This window comes from Lonchura striata, chromosome 36 (genome assembly GCF_046129695.1).
Source record: "Lonchura striata isolate bLonStr1 chromosome 36, bLonStr1.mat, whole genome shotgun sequence".
Lineage (NCBI taxonomy): Eukaryota > Metazoa > Chordata > Aves > Passeriformes > Estrildidae > Lonchura > Lonchura striata.
Genome location: NC_134638.1, coordinates 2,206,541 through 2,228,052, shown reverse-complemented (window position 1 = coordinate 2,228,052; position 21,512 = coordinate 2,206,541). Strand labels below are relative to the sequence as shown.

Sequence of the window (21,512 nt, the reverse complement as noted above, 5' to 3'; positions counted from 1 at the left end):
TTCTCCAAAATCTGATAAGGGCCGGGGCCGCCCCTCCCCCGCCCCCGGGAGCGGGGAAATGGGCTGGAACTGGGAGCACTGGGAGGGACTGGGAGTGAACTGGGACCAAACTGGGATCAAACTGGGAGCACTGGGACCAAACTGGGAGCACTGGGAGGGAACTGGGAATGGACTGGGAGGGACTGGAACCAAACTGGGAGGAACTGGGAGGGACTGGGTGTGAACTGGGATGGAACTGGGATCAAACTGGGAGCATTGGGAGGGATTGGGAGCAAACTGGGATTGACTGGGGGGACTGGGAGCCAGGGGTGGCTCTGCCCCATAAGTGCCCCAGGTTGTGCCCCACAAGTGCCAGGCGGGCTGTGACCCCTTTTTGGGCTGATTTTTTTTTTCAATTTTTGGGATCTTTCCCCATTTTTGGGCTGATTTCTCCCATTTTTGCCTCTCCCTCTATTTATTATTTATTATTCATTACTCGTTCCTTTTATTTATTATTTATTAATAATTATTTAATTATTTATTATTATTTATTCTTCATTATTCATTATATATTATTAATTCGTAATAAGTAATTATAATATTAATATTAATTATTAATTATTTATCTCCCCAACTTTTTGATTTCTCTTCAATGAACCCTGGAAATTTTGGGGTAAAATCTCCTTTATTGCTGATCCCCGTCCCCTCGAGCAGGGGGCTTTGCCCCGCCCCCTTTGGGTAGGTCCCGCCCCCTTTGTGCCATCCCGTGTAAGCCCCGCCCCTTTAGGCAAGCCCCGCCCCTTTGTGCCCTTTTAAGCCCTGCCCCCCTTGGCAGGCCCCGCCCCTTTTTGAAAGGTTCCGCCCCCTTTTGGCAGGCCCCGCCCCTTTTTGAAAGGTTCCGCCCCTTTGGGCAAGCCCCGCCTCTTTGGGGAAGCCCCGCCCCCTTTGAGCCTCTGTTAGGTCCCGCCCCCTTGTTCAGGCCCCGCCCCTTTATGCAAGTCCCGCCCCTTTGTGTCCCGTTGAGCCCCACCCCCTTTTGGCAGGCCCCGCCCCTTTGTGAAAGGTTCCGCCCCCTTGGGCAGGCCCCGCCCCTTTATGCAAGCCCCGCCCCTTTGTGCCCCGTTAAGCCCCGCCCCCTTGGGCAGGCCCCGCCCCCTCCCCAGGTGACAATCCCGGCGTGGCCCCGCCCCCACAGCCCCCGGGATTTGGTGTCACCCCCGCGGTGACCCCAGGTGACACCGGGGTGACCCCACGTGACCCCGTGTGACACTGGAATGACCCCCACGGTGTCACCCCCACCGTGTGATGCCGATGTCACCTGGTGTCACCGATGTCAGCACGGTGGTGGCAGGGACACGGGACACAGGGCATGGCCCCGATGTCACCGATTGTCCCCAGTGTCACCACGGTGATGACACGGACACAGCACCCAGGCCATGGCACCGATGTCACTGATTGTCCCCAGTGTCACCACGGTGACGGCAGGGACACAGCACCCGGGCCATGGCACTGTGTCACTCTGTGTCACTGATTGTCCCCGATGTCCCCTCGGTGATGGCAGGGACACAGCACCCGGGCCATGGTGCCAGTGTCACCGATTGTCCCCTCGGTGACGGCAGGGACACAGCACCCGGGCCATGGTGCCAGTGTCACCGATTGTCCCCTCGGTGACGGCAGGGACACAGCACCCGGGCCATGGTGCCAGTGTCACCGATTGTCCCCTCGGTGACGGCAGGGACACAGCACCCGGGCCATGGCGCGGGCCAAGCTGGCGCTGAAGGCGGCCGAGATCCAGGGGTTGGTGCAGCTGGTCAGGCTGGCCAGGAGCATCAGGATGGTGAACGCTGGCCCTGGGGACACCAGGGGACAGTTGGGGACAGCTGGGGACAGCCCCAGGGACAGCCCCAGGGACACCCCTGGGCTCTGGGATGGGGACATTTGGTGACAATCGTGCCCAGAGCCGTGGTGGGGTCACCCTCCCCTGTGCTGGTGTCCCCATGGCTCTGTCACCTCCCCATGGCTGGGTCACCTCCCCTGTCACCTCCCCCATGGTTCTGTCACCTCCCCATGGCTTTGTCACCCCCCTCCATGGCCCTGTCACCTCCCCTGTCACCTTCCCATGGTCCTGTCACCTCCCCCATAGCCTTGTCACCCCCCTGTCCCCCTCATGTCCCCATCGCTGTGTCCCTGTCACCTTCTCCCTGTCCCCACCCCCACATGTGCCATCCCCATACCCCACACCCGTCACATCCCCATGTCCCCAGTGTCCTCAATCCCCCCACTGTCCCAAATGTCCCCAATGTCCCCATGTCCCAAATGACCCCAGTGTCCCAAATCCCCCCAATGTCCCCAATGTCCCCAATATCTCCAGTGTCCCCTGGGTGTCCCCAGTGTTCCCAATGTCCCTTTGGTGTCCCCCATGTCCCCAGTGTCCCCTGGGTGTCCCCAATGTCCCCATGTCCCCAGTGTCCCCAATGTCCCCAACATCCCCAGTGTCCCCAACACCCCACTGGTGTCCCCAGTGTCCCCCATGTCCCCATGTCCCCAGTGCCCCCAGTGTCCCCAATGTCCCCAATGTCCCCAGTGTCCCCAATGTCCCCCTGGTGTCCCCAATGTCCCCAATGACCCCAGTGTCACAAATCCCCCCAATGTCCCCAATGTCCCCAATATCTTCAGTGTCCCCTGGGTGTCCCCAATGTCCCAATGTCCCCAATGTCCCCAATGTCCCCATGTCCCCATGTCCCCATGTCCCCCATGCCCCCAGTGCCCCCAATGTCCCCATGTCCCCATATCCCCATGTCCCCATGCCCCCTGTCCCCTCTCACCTTCCCGCGGTGCCCGGGGGTCCCACACTGCCCAGAGCTGGGCGCAGAAGAACGGCGTCCAGCAGAGCACGAACACGCCCAGGACCACCACGGCCATGCGGTGGCTCTTGGCCCTGGCCCTCCCCAGCCCCCCGTGGCCACCGGGGAGCCGCGGTGGCCCCCGGAGCGCGCGGGCGACGGCCGCCAGCAGCACCCCCAGCAGCACGGCCGGGGCCACCAGCACGGCCAGCGCCACCCAGGTGACATAGGCCCGGGCTCCCCAGGGCTGCGCGAAGGTGGCCCAGCAGTCGCTTTCGCCCGGGGCCACCTCGCGCTGCCCGAAGATGCCCACCTGGGGCAGCCCGAAGAGCAGAGCCAGGGCCCAGGCCGTGGCCAGCGCGTCCCAGCGCCGCCGAGCCCCGGCCAGCGCCGAGCGGGCCCGGGCCAGTCCCGAGCGAGCCCGGCCCGCGGCCACCCCGCAGCAGCTCCCGCTGGCCCCGCACGGCGCCACGGCCCCGGAGCCGCCGGCCGGGGCGGGTCGGGGCACTCCCGTGGTGGCCCCAGAGTCCACCGTGGTGGCCCCAGAGCCAGCTGGACAGGGCTGAGGCACCCCCGTGGTGGCTCCGGTCCTCCTCATGGTGACCCCAGAGTCCCCCGTGGTGGCCCCAGAGTCCCCCGTGGTGGCCCAGGACCCGTCCGTGGTGGCCCCAGAGCCGGCTGGACAGGGCTGAGGCACCCCCGTGGTGGCCCCGGTCCTCCTCATGGTGGCCCCAGAGTCCCCCGTGGTGGCCCCAGAGTTCTCCATGGTGGCCCCAGAGTCCCCCTTGGTGGCCTGTGACAGGGACCTTGTGGGTGTCTGGGGTGACAAGGGGGGTGACGGGGACACTGGGGTGACATGGAGGGACACTGGGGACACACGGTGGGATGCAGGAGTGACACTGGGGCTTGGGGACATTGGGGTGACATGGAGGGACACTGGGGTGACAGGAGGGGACATTGAGGTGACATTGGGGCTTGGTGGCACTGGGGACACACAGTGGGACACTGGGGTGCCACTGGGGCTTGGGGACGCTGGGGTGACGCAGAGGGTTGGGGACACGGGGGTGGCACAGGGGCCTGGGGGGCACAGAGGGGATGTGGCAGCGCTGCTGTCCCCGCTGTCCCCGTGTCCCCAAGCCCCGGCCGGTTCCCAGGTGCCATCCCAGGTGTCCCTGCGTCCCTGCGCCCTGTCCCTGCCGCTGTCCCTGTGTCCCCACCCCCAGCAGCCCGAGTGTCCCCCTGTGCCACTCCCGGTGTCCCCGGCGTCCCCACACTGCCACCCCCAGCACCCCGTTGGTCTCCGTGTCCCTCCCCGGCTGTCCCCAGTGTCCCCAGCGGTGTCCCAATGTCCCCACGCTCCGGTGTCCCCAGTGGTGTCCCCGTGCCCCCCAGTTCGTCCCAGCGTCCCTCCCTGGATGTCCCCAGTGGTGTCCCAATATCCCTGCACCCCAGTGTCCCCAAGGGTGCCCCCGGTGTCCCCAGCAGCGTCCCCAGTGCCCCCCTGTCCCCTTCCCCACCCCCAGCACCAGCAGTGCCCCCTTGTCCTGGTGTCCCCAGTGCCCCCAGTGATCCCAGTGTCCCCAGTGTCCTCAGTCCCCCCAGTCCTCCCAGTGTCCCCAGTGCCCCCCTGTCCCCTTCCCCACCCCCAGCACCAGCACTTTCCCCTTGTCCTCATGTCCCCAGTGTCCCCAGTCCCCCCAGTCCCCCTAGAGTCCCCAGTGATCCCAGTGTCCCCAGTGTCCTCAGTCCCCCCAGTCCTCCCAGTGTCCCCAGTATCCCCCTGTCCCCTTCTGCATCCGCAGCACCAGCAGTGTCCCCTTGTCCTGGTGTCCCCAGTGTCCCCAGTGATCCCAGTGTCCCCAGTGCCCCCCTGTCCCCTTCCCCAGCCCCAGCCCCAGCAGTGTCCCCTTGTCCTGGTGTCCCCAGTGTCCCCAGTGATCCCAGTGTCCCCAGTGCCCCCCTGTCCCCTTCCCCAGCCCCAGCCCCAGCAGTGTCCCCTGCCCGCTCCCGTCTCTGTCCCCGGGGACCGGCAGGGAGCCCGCTGGCCGCCCCGCCCCGCGGCCGTCCCCAGCGGCCGGCAGATCGCCCGGTGGCGATCCCAAGCCATGGCCACGGCCACGTAGGCCGAGGCGAACATGGCCACGCCCTGCAGGTACTTGGTGAGGCGGCAGAGCGGGTCCGGCCCGCGGAACCGGTCCGTGAGGTCCCAGAGCAGCTGCGGCAGCACCAGCCCCGCCGCCGCCGCCAGGTCCGCCAGGCTCAGGTGCCGCAGGTAGCGGCGCAGCGGCCGCGCCGGGCGGGCCGGGGGCTGCCCGGGCCCGCGGGGGGCCCGCGGGGGGCTCCGCAGCGCCAGCAGCACCAGCAGGTTGCTGCTCAGGGCCAGCAGCAGCAGCAGAGCCAGCACGGCCACCTCGGCCACGGCCAGCGCCGCGTCCCGCGGGGGAGCGGGGCTGGGCGAGGGGGGCGGCTGGGGGGGGAAAGCGGGGTGAGAGGGGGGAAATTGGGGCGGGGGGCGCCCAAGTGGGGAGAAATGGGGAGGAAGTGGGCAGAAATTGGGTCTGGGGGCGTCATAATGGGGATAAATGGGGAGGAAGTGGGCAGAAATTGGGGCTGGGGGTGTCAAAATGGGGAGAAATGGGGAGAAAATGGGGCTGGGGGTGTCATCATGGGGATAAATGGGGAGGAAGTGGGCAGAAATTGGGGCTGGGGGTGTCAAAACGGGGAGAAATGGGGAGAAAATGGAGCTGGGGTGTCATCATGGGGATAAATGGGGAGGAAGTGGGCAGAAATTGGGGCTGGGGGTGTCAAAACGGGGAGAAATGGGGAGAAAATGGAGCTGGGGTGTCATCATGGGGATAAATGGGGAGGAAGTGGGGAGAAATTGGGGCTGGGGGTGTCAAAATGGGGAGAAATGGGGAGAAAATGGGGCTGGGGTGTCATCATGGGGAGAAATGGGGAGGAAGTGGGGAGAAATTGGGGCTGGGGGCGTCAAAATGGGGAGAAATGGGGAGGAAGTGGGGAGAAAATGGGGCTGGGGGTATCATAATGGGGAGGAAATTGGGTCTGGGGGCATCAAAATGGGGATGACTGGGGAGGAAGTGGGGAGAAAAAGGGGCTGGGGGCGTCAAAATGGGGAGAAATGGGGAGGAAATTGGGTCTGGGGGTGTCAAAATGGGGAGAAATGGGGAGGAAATTGGGTCTGGGGGTGTCATAATGGGGATAAATGGGGAGGAAGTGGGGAGAAATTGGGTCTGGGGGCGTCATAATGGGGAGAAATGGGGAGGAAATTGGGTCTGGGGGTGTCAAAATGGGGAGAAATGGGGAGAAAATGGGTCTGGGGGCGTCAAAATGGGGAGAAATGGGGAGAAAATGGGGCTGGGGGTGTCAAAATGGGGATAAATGGGGAGGAAGTGGGGAGAAATTGGGTCTGGGGGCGTCAAAATGGGGATGACTGGGGATGAAGTGGGGAGAAAAAGGGGCTGGGGGCGTCAAAATGGGGAGGAAATTGGGTCTGGGGGTGTCAAAATGGGGGGAAATTGGAAGGAATGAGGGAGAAATTGGGTCTGGGGGTGTGAAAATGGAGGGAAATGGGAATTAAATTGGGTCTGGGGGCGTCATACTGGGGAGAAATGGGGAGGAAATTGGGTCTGGGGGTGTCAAAATGGGGAGAAATGGGAAGGAATGGAGGAGAAATTGGGTCTGGGGGTGTCATGGTGGGGGAAATGGGGATGAAATTGGGTCTGGGGGTGTCATGGTGGGGCTCCATTGAGTCGGGGGTGTCCGGAGGGTCTGGGGGTGTCCCAGGGGGGTCCCAGGGTGAGAATTGGGTCTGGGGGTGTCCGGAGGGGTCCGGGGGCTTCAGATAAGTGGGGGAGGGGCGCTGCTCTCAGGGGGGGATTGTGCCGGACCGAGAGCCGCCCCTCCCCCCGCCCCTCCCCCTCCCCGATTTGGGGGTCCCGCCCCTCCCCCTCCCCAGTTTGGGGTCCCCGCCCCTCCCCCTCCCCGATTTGGGGGTCCCCGCCCCTCCCCCACCCCAATTTCGGGGTCCCCGCCCCTCCCCCACCCCAATTTCGGGGTCCCCCTCACCTCCATTCCCAGTCCGCTCCCAGTCCGGCCGCGCTGCTGAACTGGGAGCGGCCCCGCCCGGACTGGGAGAACTGGGAGGGGGGGAGGGGCAGGGGGACCCCCCCGGCTGTGACGTCATCAGCGCATTCCCCAAAATCTGATAAGGGCCGGGGCCGCCCCTCCCCCACCCCCGGGAGCGGGGAAATGGGCTGGAACTGGGAGCACTGGGAGGGACTGGGGGGACTGGGAATGGACTGGGAGCAAACTGGGAACAAACTGGAGGGACTGGGAGAGACTGGAACCAAACTGGGAGCACTGGGATCAAACTGGGATGGACTGGGAGCAACTGGGGAGGAACTGGGAGGGACTGGGAGGGATGGGGGGGGAACTGGGAGCACTGGGAGGAGCTGGGACCAAACTGGGATGGACTGGAATCAAACTGGAATGGACTGGGAGCAACTGGGAGACATTGGGACCAAACTGGGACCAAACTGGGAGCACTGGGAGGGACTGGAACCAAACTAGGAGAGACTGGGATCAAACTGGGGGGGACTGGGAATGGACTGGGATGGACTGGGGGAGACTGGGGAGGAGCTGGTTTATACTGGGAGGGAACTGGTTTGTACTGGGAGGGAACTGAGAGAACTGGTTTGTACTGGGAGGGAACTGGTTTATACTGGGATGGAACTGGTTTATACTGGGAGGGAACTGGTTTGTACTGGGAGAGAACTGGTTTATACTGGGAGGGAACTGGGAGAGAACTGGTTTATACTGGGAGAGAACTGGTTTATACTGGGATGGAACTGGTTTATACTGGGAGGGAACTGGTTTGTACTGGGAGAGAACTGGTTTATACTGGGATGGAACTGGTTTATACTGGGAGGGGATTTGGGGACTCCCCCCACCCCAGCCCCAAATAAAGAGACGGGAACGGCACCAGTGCCAAACTGGTTTTACTGGTTTGTACTGGCAGCGACTGGGAGGGATTGGGACCAAACTGGGAGAGAACTGGTTTATACTGGGATGGAACTGGGGGGAACTGGTTTGTACTGGGATGGAACTGGTTTGTACTGGGAGGGACTGGGAGTGGCCTGGGAGTTTCGGGTGGTTTTGGGGGCGGTCGCTGCAGTTTTGGAATTTTTTGGGGGGATCGGCTGCGTTTTTGGGGGGTTCGCTGCAATTTCGGGGGCGTTTTTGGGGGGCTCAGTTCCAGTTTGGGGGGGTTTTTTGGGGGGGGGTCAGTTACAATTTCGGGGTGGTTTTTGGGGTGGTTAGCCGCATTTTCGGGAGGTGCTTTTGGGGATGGGTTGCTGCATTCCAGGGGTGGTTTTGGGTCATTTTTGCTGCATTTCGGGGGTGTTTTTTGGGGGGGATATCAGCGGTCTGGGGGTTGATTTTTGGGGGGCTATCAGCGGTCCGGGGGCTGTTTTGGGGGGGTTAGCCGCATTTTCGGGGGGTGTTTTTGGGGATGGGTGGCTGCATCCCGGGGGTGTTTTGGGGTCATTTTTGCTGCATTTCGGGGGCGGTTTTCGGGGGGCTCAGGCGGTGGCGGGGACCCCCCCCAGCTGGAAGTGCTGCCGCTCCCAGGCGCTCATCAGCGAGAAGTGCAGCGGCCGCTGGCAGGAGGCGCAGGCGGGGCCCAGCGGCGAGTCCCGGGGCAGCCCCAGCGCCCCCCAACACTCGGACAGCTGGTCTGGGGGGCGCGGGGTCAGGGGGCGCCCGGCAGCGGGACTGCCCCGAGGGACCCCCGAGGGACCCCGAGTGACCCCCCCGAGTGACCCCCGAGTGACCCCCCGAGTGACCCCCGAGGGACCCCGAGTGACCCCGAGGGACCCCGAGTGACCCCCCCCGAGTGACCCCCGAGTGACCCCCCGAGTGACCCCCCGAATGACCCCCCGAGTGACCCCCTGAGTGACCCCCTGAGTGACCCCCGAGTGACCCCCTGAGTGACCCCGAGTGACCCCCCGAGTGACCCCCGAATGACCCCCTGAGTGACCCCCCCCGAGTGACCCCGAGTGACCAGTGACACCCCCCGTGCTCCCGGTGCCCCCCCCGGTGCCCCCCCCAATTCCCGGTGCTCCCCAATTTCCAGTGCCCCCTGTGCCCCCAGTGCCCCCCCGGTGCCCCCCAATTCCCATTTTCCCCCCGAGCCCCCCGGTTCCCGGTTTCCCCCAGAGCCCCCCGGTTCCCGGCACCCCCCGGTTCCCGGTTTCCCCCCGTGCCACCCGGTGCCCGGCGCCCCCCCGGTTCCCCGAGCCCCCCAATTTCCGTTTTCCCCCCGAGCCCCCCGGTTCCCAGAGCCCCCCGGTTCCCGGTTTCCCCCCGAGCCCCCCGGTTCCTGAGCCCCCCGGTTCCCGTTTTCCCCCCGAGCCCCCCGGTTCCCGGTTTCCCCCCGAGCCCCCCGGTTCCCGTTTTCCCCCCGAGCCCCCCGGTTCCCGGTTTCCCCCCGAGCCCCCCGGTTCCCGAGCCCCCCGGTGCCCGGCGCCCCCCCGGTTCCCGAGCCCCCCGGTTCCCGAGCCCCCCGGTGCCCGGCGCCCCGGCCCTCACCCGCCAGGTTCTCCATCATCTGGGGGCTGTGCTGGGGGGTGGGGGCGATGCGCAGCAGCTCGCCCCCCCGGGGCACCGTGGGGGGGTTGATGGCCTGGACGAAGAGGCCGCGCTCCAGCAGCGCCCGGCTCAGCCGCGTGGCCGCCCGCGCGTCCCCCACCTGCGGGGAGCCCCCCAAACCCGGCCGAGTCAGATTACATCAGCCGAAATCGGCCGAAATCAGCCTAAATCAGCCAAAATCAGCCTAAATCAGCCAAAATCAGCTAAAATCAGCTAAAATCAGCCCAAATCAGCCAAAATGAGCCTAAATCAGCCAAAATCAGCTCAAATCAGCCCAAATGAGCCTAAATCAGCCTAAATCAGCCAAAATCAGCCAAAATGAGCCTAAATCAGCCAAAATCAGCCCAAATCAGCCAAAATGAGCCTAAATCAGCTCAAATCAGCCAAAATCAGCCAAAATGAGCCTAAATCAGCTCAAATCAGCCAAAATCAGCCAAAATGAGCCTAAATCAGCCAAAATCAGCTAAAATCAGCCCAAAATCAACCCAAATCAGCCGAAATCAGCTCAAAATCAGCTCAAATCAGCCCAAAATCAACCCAAATCAGCCGAAATCAGCCCAAAATCAACCCAAATCAGCCGAAATTGGCCAAAATCAGCTCAAAATCAGCCGAAATCAGCCAAAATCAGCCCAAAATCAACCCAAATCAGCCAAAATCAGCCCAAAATCAGCTCAAATCAACCCAAATCAGCCCAAATCAGCTAAAATCAGCCTAAATCTGCCCAAAATCAGCCCAAATCAGCCAAAATCACCCCAAAATCAGCCTAAATCAGCCAAATCACCCCAAAATCAACACCCTAAATCAGCATAAATCACCCCAAAATCAACCCAAACCAGTCCAAATCAGCCCAAATCACCCAAAATCAGCCCAAATCAGCCCAAAATCAACACCCAAAAATCAGCCTAAATCACCGTAAAACAACCCCAAAGTCACCCTAAAACAACCCCAAAATCAGCCAAAACAACCCCAAAGTCATCCTAAAATAATCAGCCCAAAATCATTCTAAATAACCCCAAAATCACCCCAAAATCACCCCAAAATACCCCCAAACACCCCCAAACCTCCCGAAACACCCCCAATCCCCCCCAAAACTCCCCCAAACCCCCCGAATGCCACTCACGGGCACGGGCACGATCTGGCTGGGCGCGGGCAGCGCGGGTGCTCCCAAAACCCCCGTAACCCCCCCAAACACCCCCCAAATCCCAGAAAATTCCCCCCAAAACCCCTCCAAACCCCCCAAAATCCCCCCAAACCCCAGACTATCACCCCCAAAGCGCCGGGCACTCACGGGCACGGGCACGATGTGGCTGGGCGCGGGCAGCGCGGGCACCCCCAAAAACCCCTCCAAATCCCCCCAAACCCCAGACTATCACCCCCAAACCCCCCGAGGGGCACTCACGGGCACGGGCACGATGTGGCTGGGCGCGGGCAGCGCGGGCACGCCGCGGTCGCGCAGCAGCAGCCGCAGGTGTTTGGCGTTGCGCTGGTGCGAGCGGCGCAGAGCGCCCCCCTCGGGCCCCGCCAGGACGCGCAGCGCCGCCAGCGCGCCGCCCAGCACGGCGGGCGGCAGCGCCGTGGTGAAGATGAAGCCGGGCCCGAAGGAGCGCACGGCGTCCACCAGAGCCTCCCCGCCGGCGATGTAGCCCCCCACGGCGCCCAGCGCCTTCCCTGCGGGCACGGCGGGGCCGGGGGGGCACCCCCAAATCACTCCGGGGGTCCGCCGGGCTCCTGCGGGCACCCCCGGCCCGCGCTGCCGCGCTGCTTCCCCGAACTCAGCGTCCCGAGCTCCGTTTGGGGGGTCCCACCCCCATTTCGGGGTCCCCCACCCCCATACTGAGACTCCCTCCCCCCATTTTGGGGGTCCCACCCCCATTTCGGGGTCCCCCACCCCCATACTGAGACTCCCTCCCCCCATTTTGGGGGTCCCACCCCCATTTTGGAGTGCCCCCTCCCCTTTTGGGGTTCCCCCCGTCCCGAGGGTCCCGAACACCCCAGGCTCCCTGTCCAACCTATTTTTGGGATCTCCCTTTACCCAGGCTCCCCCCCCCTCCATTTTTGGGGTGTCCCTGCCCCAAATTTCGTGACCTCCCATTTTTGGGGTATCCCTCCCCATTTTTGGGGTCCCCCCCGTCCCGAGGGTCCCGAACACCCAGGCTCCCCATCCCCAGGCTCCCCATCCCTTCTCCTCCCATTTTCGGGGTGTCCCTGCCCCAAATTTCGGGTTGTCCCCCATTTTTGGGGTCCCCTCTCCCCCATTTCGGGTTGCCTCCCATTTTTGGGGTGTCCCCCCCATTTTTGGGGTGCCCCCTCCCCTTTTGAGGGTCCCCACATACCGAGGGTCCCGTTCACCCCAGGTTCCCCATCCCTTCTTCCCCCCATTTTCGGGTTGCCTCCCATTTTTGAGGTCCCCTCCTCCCATTTCTGGTCCCCCGATTTTCGGGGTGTCCCCCCATTTTTGGGGTCCCCCCGTACCGAGGGTCCCGAACACCCCAGGCTTCTCATCTCCAGGTTCCCTGTCCCTCCTGCCCATTTTTGGGGTGATCCCTCTCCACATTTTGGGGTGTCCCTGCCCCATTTTTGGGGTCCCAAATCCATTTTGGGGTCCCCCCGTCCCAAGGGTCCCAGACACCCCAGGCTCCCCGTCCCTTCTCCTCCCATTTTCGGGGTGTCCCTGCCCCAAATTTCGGGTTGTCCCCCATTTTTGGGGTCCCCTCTCCCCCATTTCGGGTTGCCCCCCATTTTGGGGGTGTCCCCCCCATTTTAGGGGTGCCCCCTCCCCTTTTGAGGGTCCCCACATACCGAGGGTCCCGTTCACCCCAGGCTCCCCGTCCCTTCTTCCCCCCATTTCAGGGTGCCCCATTTCAGGGTGCCCCATTTTGGGGTGCCCCCTGCCCGTTTTTGGGGTGCCCCCTGCCCGTTTCGGGGTCCCCCCGTACCGAGGGTCCCGGACACCACGTCCACCTTGCCGCTGACCCCGTCCCGCTCGGCGATGCCGCCGCCCCGGGGCCCGTAGAGCCCCACGGCGTGAACCTCGTCCACGAAGGTGAGGGCGCCGTGGGCGTGCGCCACGTCACAGAGCTCGGCCAGCGGCGCGATGGAGCCTGCGCGGCGTTGGGGGGGTTGGGGGATTTTGGGGGATTTGGGAGGGATTTTGGGGGGATTTGGGGGGAGTTTGGGGGGATTTTGGGGGGATTTCGGGTGAGTGGGTGCAATGACTCAGGGCACCACCGGGGGGCGCTATAGAGCCTGGTGGAAGATAGGGAACTGTGGGAGGATTTGGGGAATTTTGGGGGGATTTGGGGATTTTGGGGGGAATCATCTGTGAGGATTTTTGGAAATTTTGGGGGTTTTGGGGGGATTTGGGGGGATTTAGAGGATTTTTGGGGGATTTTGGGAGGATTATTGGGGGGATTATTGGGCGGATTTTGGGGGGATTTCTGCTGAGCAGGTGAAATGACTCAGGGCACCACCGGGGGGCGCTCTCGAGGCTGGTGGAAGACAGGGAAATCTGGGAGGATTTTGGGGGAATTTTGGGAATTTTAGGGGGATTTGGGGATTTTTGGGGGATTTTTGGTAGGATTTGGGGGGGTTTTTGGGGGGATGTTTGGGGGAATTTTGGGGGGGATTTCGGGGAATTTTGGGAGATTTTGGGGAGAATTTTGCAGGGATTTTGTGTGAGCGGGTGCAATAACTCAGGGCACCACCGGGGGGCGCTCTCGAGCTTGGTGGGAGATTGGGAACTCTGGGAGGATTTTGGGGGATTTGGGGTGGATTTTGTAGGGGGGGTTGGGCCGGTTTTGGGGGATTTGGGGCAATTGGAGGGTTTGGGGGGATTTTGGGGGAATTTTGAGGGATTTTAGGGTCTTTTGGTGGGGATTTTGGGGGGATTTAAGGGGATTTTGGTGGGGTTTTGGAAGGGTTTTGGAGGGACTTGAGGCGAGATTGGGGAGATTTGTGAGGATTTTAGGGGAATTTTGGGGGCATTTGGGGCCTCTTGGGGGATTTTTGGGGGGATTTTGGGAGATTTTGGGGGGATTTTGGGGGAATTTTGAGAGATTTTGGGGGGATTTTAGGGTGGTTTGGGAGGCATGGGGGGATTTTTGGGCTGATTTTTAGGGAGTTTTGGAGGGATTTGGGGGGATTTTTCGGGAATTTGGGGTTATTTTAAGGCGATTTTGGGAACTCAGGGATTTGGGGAATTTGGGGGGATTTGGGGGAATTTGGGCGGTTTAGGGGGATTTTGGGGGGGTTTAAGGGGATTTTTGGGGGGTTTGGAGGGATTTGGGGGCAGTTGGGGGATTTTGGGGGTTTTGTGGGATTTTGGCAGAGTTTGGGGTGGATTTGGGGGAGTTTGGGGTTGGTTTTGGGGGCATTTTGGGGGCATTTTGGGGGGGGGGTTTTGGCTTGTCCTGGGCGGTTTTGGGGTTCCCGCGGTACTTTGGGATATTTTGGGCTTTTTGGGGTTCCCGGGGGGTTTCGGGGCGCCCCTCGCTCACCGTCCATGGAGTGAACGGACTCGAAGGCGACGATTTTGGGGACCCCGGGGGGGCTGCGCCCCAAAAGCTCGTCCAGGTGCTGGGGGTCGTTGTGGCGGAAGATGTGTTTGGGGGCGCCGCTGCGCAGGATGCCCTGCACCATCGAGGCGTGGTTCCCCGCGTCCGAGAAGAAGTGGCAGCCTGGGGGCACCCCAAAAACCCGTCAGCGCCCCGAGAAACCCCAAAAAACCGTCAGCACCCCGAAAAACCCAAAAAACCCGTCAGCACCCCGAAAAACCCCAAAAAAACCTGTCAGCGCCCCGAGAAACCCCAAAAAACCTGTCAGTGCCCAAAAAAACCCGTCAGAACACTAAAAAACCCAAAAAAAAACCCGTCAGCGCCCCGAGAAACCCCAAAAAAACGTCAGCGCCCTAAAAACCCCCCAAAACCCCAAAATCCTCCCCAAAAACCCTCCAAAATACCCCAAAATCCATCAGCGCCACAGAAAACCGGTCAGAACCCTCCCCAAAAAACCCAAAAAACCTGTCAGTGCCCTGAAAACTCCCAAAAATCCGTCAGTGCCTCAAAAAACCCCAAAACCCATCAGCGCACCAAAAGAAATCTGAATAAAACAAAAAAAACCCGTCAGCGCCCCAAAAACCCCAAAAATTGTCAGCAGCCAAAAAAAAAAACAAAAAAAACCCCAAAAACCCAAAAAAACTGATCAGAACCCCCAAAAAAACCCCAAAAACCGTCAGCACCCCGAAAAACCCAAAAATTGGTCAGCGCCCCAAAAAGATGGTCAAAAATCCCAAAAAACCGGTCAAAACCTGTCAGCGCCCCAAAAAACCCCAAAAATCTGTCAGCACCCCAAAAACCCCATCAGAACCCAAAAAAACACCAAAAAACACCCGGTTGTGGGGTGTCCCGCCCGTTTTGGGTTGTCCTGCCTGTTTTCGGGGTGTCCTGCCCATTTCGGGGTGTCCCGCCCGTTTTGGTGCCCCCTGCCCATTTTGGGGGTGTCCCCACCAGTTTCGGGGTGCCCTGCCAGTTTTTTGAATGCTCTGCCCGTTTTTGGGGTTCCCTGCCCATTTATGGGGTGTCCCTGCCCGTTTTTGGGGTTCCCTGCCCGTTTTTGGAGTGCCCCTGCCCATTTCTGGGGTGTCCCTGCCCGTTTTTGGGGTTCCCTGCCCGTTTTTGGAGTGCCCCTGCCCATTTTCGGGGTTCCCTGCCCGTTTCTGGGGTGTCCCTGCCCATTTTCGGGGTGTCCCTGCCCATTTTTGGGGTGTCCCTGCCCATTCTGGGGTGTCCCACCCGTTTCGGGGTGTCCCATTTTCGGGGTGTCCCCATTTTGGGGGTGTCCCTGCCTATTTTCGGGGTGTCCCCATTTTCAGGGTGTCCCTGCCCATTTTCGGGGTGTCCCTCCCCATTTTCGGGGTGTCCCATTTTCGGGGTGTCCCATTTTGGGGCTGTCCCCGTTCCGGGGTGTCCCATTTTCGGGGTGTCCCCATTTTGGGGGTGTCCCTGCCTATTTTCGGGGTGTCCCCATTTTCAGGGTGTCCCTGCCCATTTTCGGGGTGTCCCTCCCCATTTTCGGGGTGTCCCATTTTCGGGGTGTCCCATTTTGGGGCTGTCCCCGTTCCGGGGTGTCCCATTTTCGGGGTGTCCCCATTTTCAGGGTGTCCCTCCCGTTCCGGGGTGTCCCTGCCCATTTTGGGGGTGTCCCCGTTCCGGGGTGTCCCATTCTGGGGGTGTCCCATTTTGGGGGTGTCCCATTTTGGGGGTGTCCCCGTCCCGGGGTGTCCCATTTTGGGGGTGTCCCATTTTGGGGCTGTCCCCGTTCCGGGGTGTCCCTGCCCATTTTCGGGGTGTCCCTGCCCATTTTTGGGGTGTCCCTCCCCATTTCCGGGGTGTCCCTCCCCATTTCCGGGGTGTCCCTGCCCATTTTCGGGGTGTCCCTGCCCATTTTCGGGGTGTCCCATTTTCGGGGTGTCCCCGTTCCGGGGTGTCCCCGTTCCGGGGTGTCCCTGCCCATTTTCGGGGTGTCCCATTTTGGGTCTGTCCCCGTTCCGGGGTGTCCCATTTTGGGGGTGTCCCTGCCCATTCTGGGGGTGTCCCCGTTCCGGGGTGTCCCATTCTGGGGTGTCCCGCCTCACCGGGCAGCAGCCGGGCCAGCGTGGCCAGCGCGGTGTCGTTGGCGGCGAAGCAGGAGGAGAAGAGGAGCGCGCGGCGCTGCCGGTGCAGCCGCGCCAGGGCGGCCTCGAGCGCGCCGTGCAGCGGCGCCGAGCCCGCGATGTTCCGGGTGCCGCCCGCGCCCAGCCCGTGCGCATCGAGGGCGGCCCTGGAGAGGGAGATTCGGGGGGTTTTGGGGGTATTTGGGGGGATTCTGGGGGTTTTCGGGGGTTTTGGGGGGATTCGGGGGGATTCTGGGGGTTTTCGGGGGTTTTGTGGGGGTTTTGGGGGGATTTGGGGGGTTTTAGTGGGGGGTTTTGGGGGGATTTGTGTGCCGTGCCCGCGATGTTCCGCATGCCGCCCGCGCCCAGCCCGTGAGCGGCGAGGGCGGCCCTGAAGAGGGAAATTCGGGGGGTTTTGGGGAATTTTGGGGGGGTTTAGGGGGATTTGAGGGCGGTTTTGGTGCAGATTTCGGGGGAGATGGGGGGCGGTTTCGGCAGGTTTGGGGTGGATTTGGGTGGGTTTGGGGAGGATCTCAGGGGATTTGGGGGGGATTTTGGGGTGGTTTGGGGGATTTGGGAGGTTTGGAGGGGATTTGGGGGGGTTCAGGGGGTTTTGGGGGTTTTTCAGGGGGTTTTGGGGGGTTTTGGGAGCCGAGCCCGCGCCCAGCCCGTGCGCGGCCAATTCGGAGGGATTTGGGGAGATTTTGGGGGGATTTTGGGGGGAATTCAGGGGTTTTGGGTGGATTCAGCGGCAATTTAGGGGGTTTAGGGGCGGATTTTGGGGCAGATGTGCGGTGGTTTCGGGAGGTTTGGGCTGGATTTGGGGATATTTTGGGGGATATTTCGGGGATATTTTGGGAATTCCGGGGAATATTTCGGGGATATTTCGGGGATATTTCGGGAATTCGGGGGATATTCCGGGGGATATTCCGGGGATATTTCGGGGATATTTCGGGAATTCGGGGGGATATTTCGGGGATATTTCGGGAATTTCGGGGATATTTCGGGAATTCCGGGGGATATTTCGGGGATATTTTGGGGATATTTTGGGGATATTTTGGGAATTCCGGGGGATATTCCGGGGATATTTCGCAGCTCTCCGGACCGGGGGGTCCCGGCTCTGGTTTCGGGGTGCCCACCTGGCCGCCCGCAGCACCTCGGGGTGCCGGCTCATGCCCAGGTAGTCGTTGGAGCACCAGAGCTGCACCAGGCGCGGGGGGGACCCCAGGAAGGCGCTCGGGGGGTGCCGCGCCCGCCGCGCCAGCGCCGTGAACTCGCGGTACGTGTGCGAGCGGCGCAGCCCCGCCAGGCGCGCCCCCAGCGCCGCCGCGTACGGGAAGGCGTCCTCTGCACCCCAAAAATAACACAAAAATAACACAGGGACCCCAGATCGGGGTGAACCCAGAGACCCCGAAAACAAACCCAGAGACCCCAAAAACGAACCCAGAGACCCCAAAAACAAACCACAGGGACCCCAAAAACAAACCACAGGGACCCCAAAAACAAACCACAGAGACCCCGAAAACAAACCACAGGGACCCCAAAAACGAACCCAGAGACCCCAAAAACAAACCACAGGGACCCCAAAAACAAACCACAGGGACCCCAAAAACAAACCACAGAGACCCCAAAAACGAACCCAGAGACCCCAAAAACGAACCCAGAGACCCCAAAAACAAACCCAGAGACCCCAAAAACGAACCCAGAGACCCCAAAAACAAACCACAGGGACCCCAAAAACAAACCACAGGGACCCCAAAAACGAACCCCAGAGACCCCAAAAACAAACCACAGGGACCCCAGATCGGGGGTGAACCCAGAGACCCCGAAAACGAACCCAGAGACCCCAAAAACGAAACCCAGAGACCCCAAAAACAAACCCAGGGACCCCAAAAACAAACCCAGGGACCCCAAAAACGAACCACAGAGACCCCAAATCAGGGATGCCCCCAGCACCGCCCCGTACGGGAAGGCGTCCTCTGGCACCCCAAAAACAAAAACCCCGTGGCTAAAAGTGAACCCCAAAAACCCCGAGCCTAAAACAGCCCCGAGCCCAAAAGTGTACCCCAAAAATCTACAGAGACCCCAAAACTGCTCCCCAAAAACCCCAAAACCGCACCCCAAAATCTTACAGAGACCCAAAATCGTACCCCAAAATTCCATCCCAAAATGCTACAGAGACCCCAAAACTGCACCTGAAAACGCTTCCGAGCCCCCCAAAATCCCCCAAATCACCCAAAATCCCAAACATCTCCCCCAAATCCTCCCAAAACATCCCCAAAGTCCCCCCAAATTCCCCCAAATCCTCGAAATCCCCCCAAATTCCCCCCAAATCCCCAAAATGTCCAAATTCCCCCAAATCCCCCCAAATCTGCCTCTAGTCCCCTAAATCCCCCCAATCCCCCCTTAAATCCCCCAAATCCGCCCAAATCTCCCCCCAAAACCCCCAAAATCCCCCCAAAAATCCCCTTGAATCTTCTCAAATCGCCCCCCAAACGCCCCCGGAACCCCAAAAATCCCGCTAAAATCCCCTCAAAATCCCCCCAAACCCCCCCCAGAAATCCCCCCAAATTCCCCTAAAATCCCCCAAATCCCAAAAATCCTCCCAAAAATCCCCCCAAATTCCCCTAAAATCCCCTTGAATCTACCAAAGCCCCCCAAAATCTCCCCCAATCCCCGAAATCCCCCAAAAATCTCCCCAAATTCTCCTAAAATCCCCTTGAATCTCCCAAAATCCCCCAAAATCTCCCCAAAATCCCTCCAAATCCCCCCAAAATCCTCCCAAATTCCCCTTGAATCTCCTCAAATTGCCCCCAAAATCCCCTTAAAATCCCCCAAATCCCCCCAAATTCTCTTAAAATCCCTTTGAATCCCCCAAATCCCCCAAAATCCCCCAAATCCCCCAAATCCCCCCCCCCCTCACCGGGCAGGTTCTCCTCCAGCCGCCTCTCGGGGGGCTCCTCGGGGGGGTCCCCAAAATCCAGCAGCCAATCCAGGGGCTCTGGGGGGGCACAGCTGGTGGGGGGCCGATACTGGGGGGTCTGGGGGGATTGGGGGGGTCTGGGGGGGTTTTGGGGGAGTTTTGGGGGGGTTTTGGGGGGTTTGGGGGGATTTGGGGGATTTGGGGGGGTTTTGGGGGGTTTTGGGGGCATTTTGGGGGTTTGGGGGTTTTGGGGGATTTGGGGGGTTTTGGAGGGTTTTGGGGGATTTTGGGGGGTTTTGGGGATTTTGGGGGGTTTGGGGGTTTTGGGGGGTTGGGGGATTTGGGGGGGTTTTGGGGAGATTTTGGGGGATTTTGGGGGGGTTTTGGGGGGTTTTGGGGGGGTTGGGGGTTTTGGGGGGTTTTGGAGGGGTTTTGGGGGTTTTGGGGGGTTGGGGGTTTTGGGGGGTTTGGAGGGTTGGGGGGATTTGGGGGGTTTTGGGGGATTTTGGGGGGGTTTTGGGGGGGGTTTTGGGGGTTTGGGGGTCCCCACAATTCTCACCCTCCTCGGGGGGCGCCAGGTCCTCCTGCAGCTCCGGGGCCGCGCGCAGCACCAGGGGCGGCCCCTCCCCCCCCTGCGCCCCCAAAAAGGGGCACGGGGACCCCCCGGGGGGGTCACCTGAGGGGGGGCAGGGGGTCAGCACCCCAAAACGATCCCCAAAAAATATCCCAAAGAAGCAGCCCAAAAACCCCCAAAATCAGCCCAAAAATCCCCCAAATCTGTCCCATAAAACCCACTAAATCTGTCCCAAAAAATCCCAAAATCAGCCCAAAAATCCCCAAAATCAGCCCCAAAAAACCCCAAATCTGCCCCAAAAAACCCAAAAATCTGCCCAGAAAAAACCCAAAATCGCCCGAAACTTCTCCACCCCCTCCCAAAACCTCCCAGACACCCCAAAAATCATCAACCCCCCCAAAATCCCCCAAACATTCCCCAAAACCCCCAAAATCCCCCAAACATTCCCCAAAACCCCCAAAATCCCCCAAATCCCGAAAATCCCCCCCAAATCCCCCCCGGTACCCCCCAAAATTTGGGGATCAACTGGGGTCTGGGGGGATCCCCAAATTTGGGGCGGGGGTACCGGGGTGGGGTCAGGGGGGTCTCCCCGGTTTCGGGGTGTTTTGGGGTGTTTTGGGGGGGTTTGGGGGGTGTTTTGGGATGTTTTTGGGGTGTTTTTGGGGTTTTTCGGGGTTTCGAGGTGTTTTGGTGGTTATTTTGGGGTGTTTTGGGGGGTTCGGGCTCTCCCCGGTTTCGGGGTGTTTTGAGGCGTTTTTGGGGGTTATTTTCGGGTATTTTGGCGTATTTGGGGGTGGTTTTTGGGGTATTTTGGGGTGGTTTGGGGTGTTTTCGGGGTGTTTTGGGGTTTTTTGGGGGTGTTTTCGGGGTATTTTGGGGTGTTTTGGGGTATTTTGGGGTGGTTTGGGGTGTTTTGGGGGTATTTTGGGGTGTTTTTGGGGGGTTTCGGGCTCTTCCCGGTTTCGGGGTATTTTGGGGTGGTTTGGGGTGGTTTGGGGTGTTTTTTGGGTGTTTTCGGGGTATTTTGGGGTGTTTTGGGGTGTTTCGGGGTATTTTGGGGTATTTTGGGGTGTTTTGGGGGATTTTGGGGTATTTTGGGGTGTTTTCAGGGTATTTTGGAGTATTTTCGGGGTATTTTGGGGTGGTTTTGGGGTATTTTGGGGTGGTTTGGGGTATTTTGGGGTGTTTCGGGGTATTTTGGGGTGTTTTCGGGGTATTTTGGGGTGTTTTTTGGGTGTTTTCGGGGTATTTGGGGGTATTTTCGGGGTATTTTGGGGTGTTTCGGGGTATTTTGGGGTGTTTTCGGGGTATTTTGGGGTATTTTCGGGGTATTTTGGGGTGTTTTGGGGATTTTCGGGCTCTCCCCGGGTCGGTACCGCGCTGTGGCCGCGCCGGGGCCGTGCCCATCGCCCGCAGCCGCCGCGGGTGCCGGGCCAGGACGGGGCAGCGCAGCAGAGCGGCCATGGGGGCTGCGGGCGAGAAAGGGGGTTCAGGGGGTCCCGCACCCCAAAACCCACCCGGGACCCCCCAAAATCCCACCGGGACCCCAAAATCCCCCCGGGACCCCCCAGAATCCCCCCAGAACCCGCCAAAAAAACCCACGGGACCCCAAAACCACCAAAGGATCCCCCCAAAAATCCCCCCGGGACCCCCAAACCCCCCCAGGGCCCCCCAAAAACACCCCCAGGACCCCAAAAACCACATGGGAACCCCAAAAATCCCCCGGGGACCCCAAAACCTTTCCAGGACCCCCCAAAAATCCCCCCGGGACCCCTAAAAACACCCCAGGACCCCCGAAAAAAAACCCTGAGACCCTAAAACCCCGCAAGGACCCCCCAAAATCCCCCCGAGACCCCCCAAAATCCCTCCAGG

General features: G+C 60.9%; 1 protein-coding gene across 1 annotated transcript; it reads right to left on the bottom strand.

Annotated features, from left to right (window-relative positions):
- Positions 1-7,827: 7,827 nt before the first annotated feature.
- LOC110483987 (5-aminolevulinate synthase, erythroid-specific, mitochondrial) lies at positions 7,828-21,081 on the bottom strand. Its single transcript, XM_077789768.1, has 10 exons — positions 21,017-21,081; positions 19,626-19,742; positions 19,067-19,144; positions 17,283-17,490; positions 16,126-16,310; positions 13,991-14,170; positions 12,431-12,595; positions 10,894-11,162; positions 9,435-9,594; positions 7,828-8,580 (listed from the first exon to the last, which is right to left on the bottom strand). The coding sequence occupies exons 1-10, from the start codon at positions 21,045-21,047 to the stop codon at positions 8,426-8,428; spliced, it is 1,548 nt and encodes a 515-aa protein (XP_077645894.1). The 5' UTR covers positions 21,048-21,081; the 3' UTR covers positions 7,828-8,425.
- Positions 21,082-21,512: the final 431 nt, after the last annotated feature.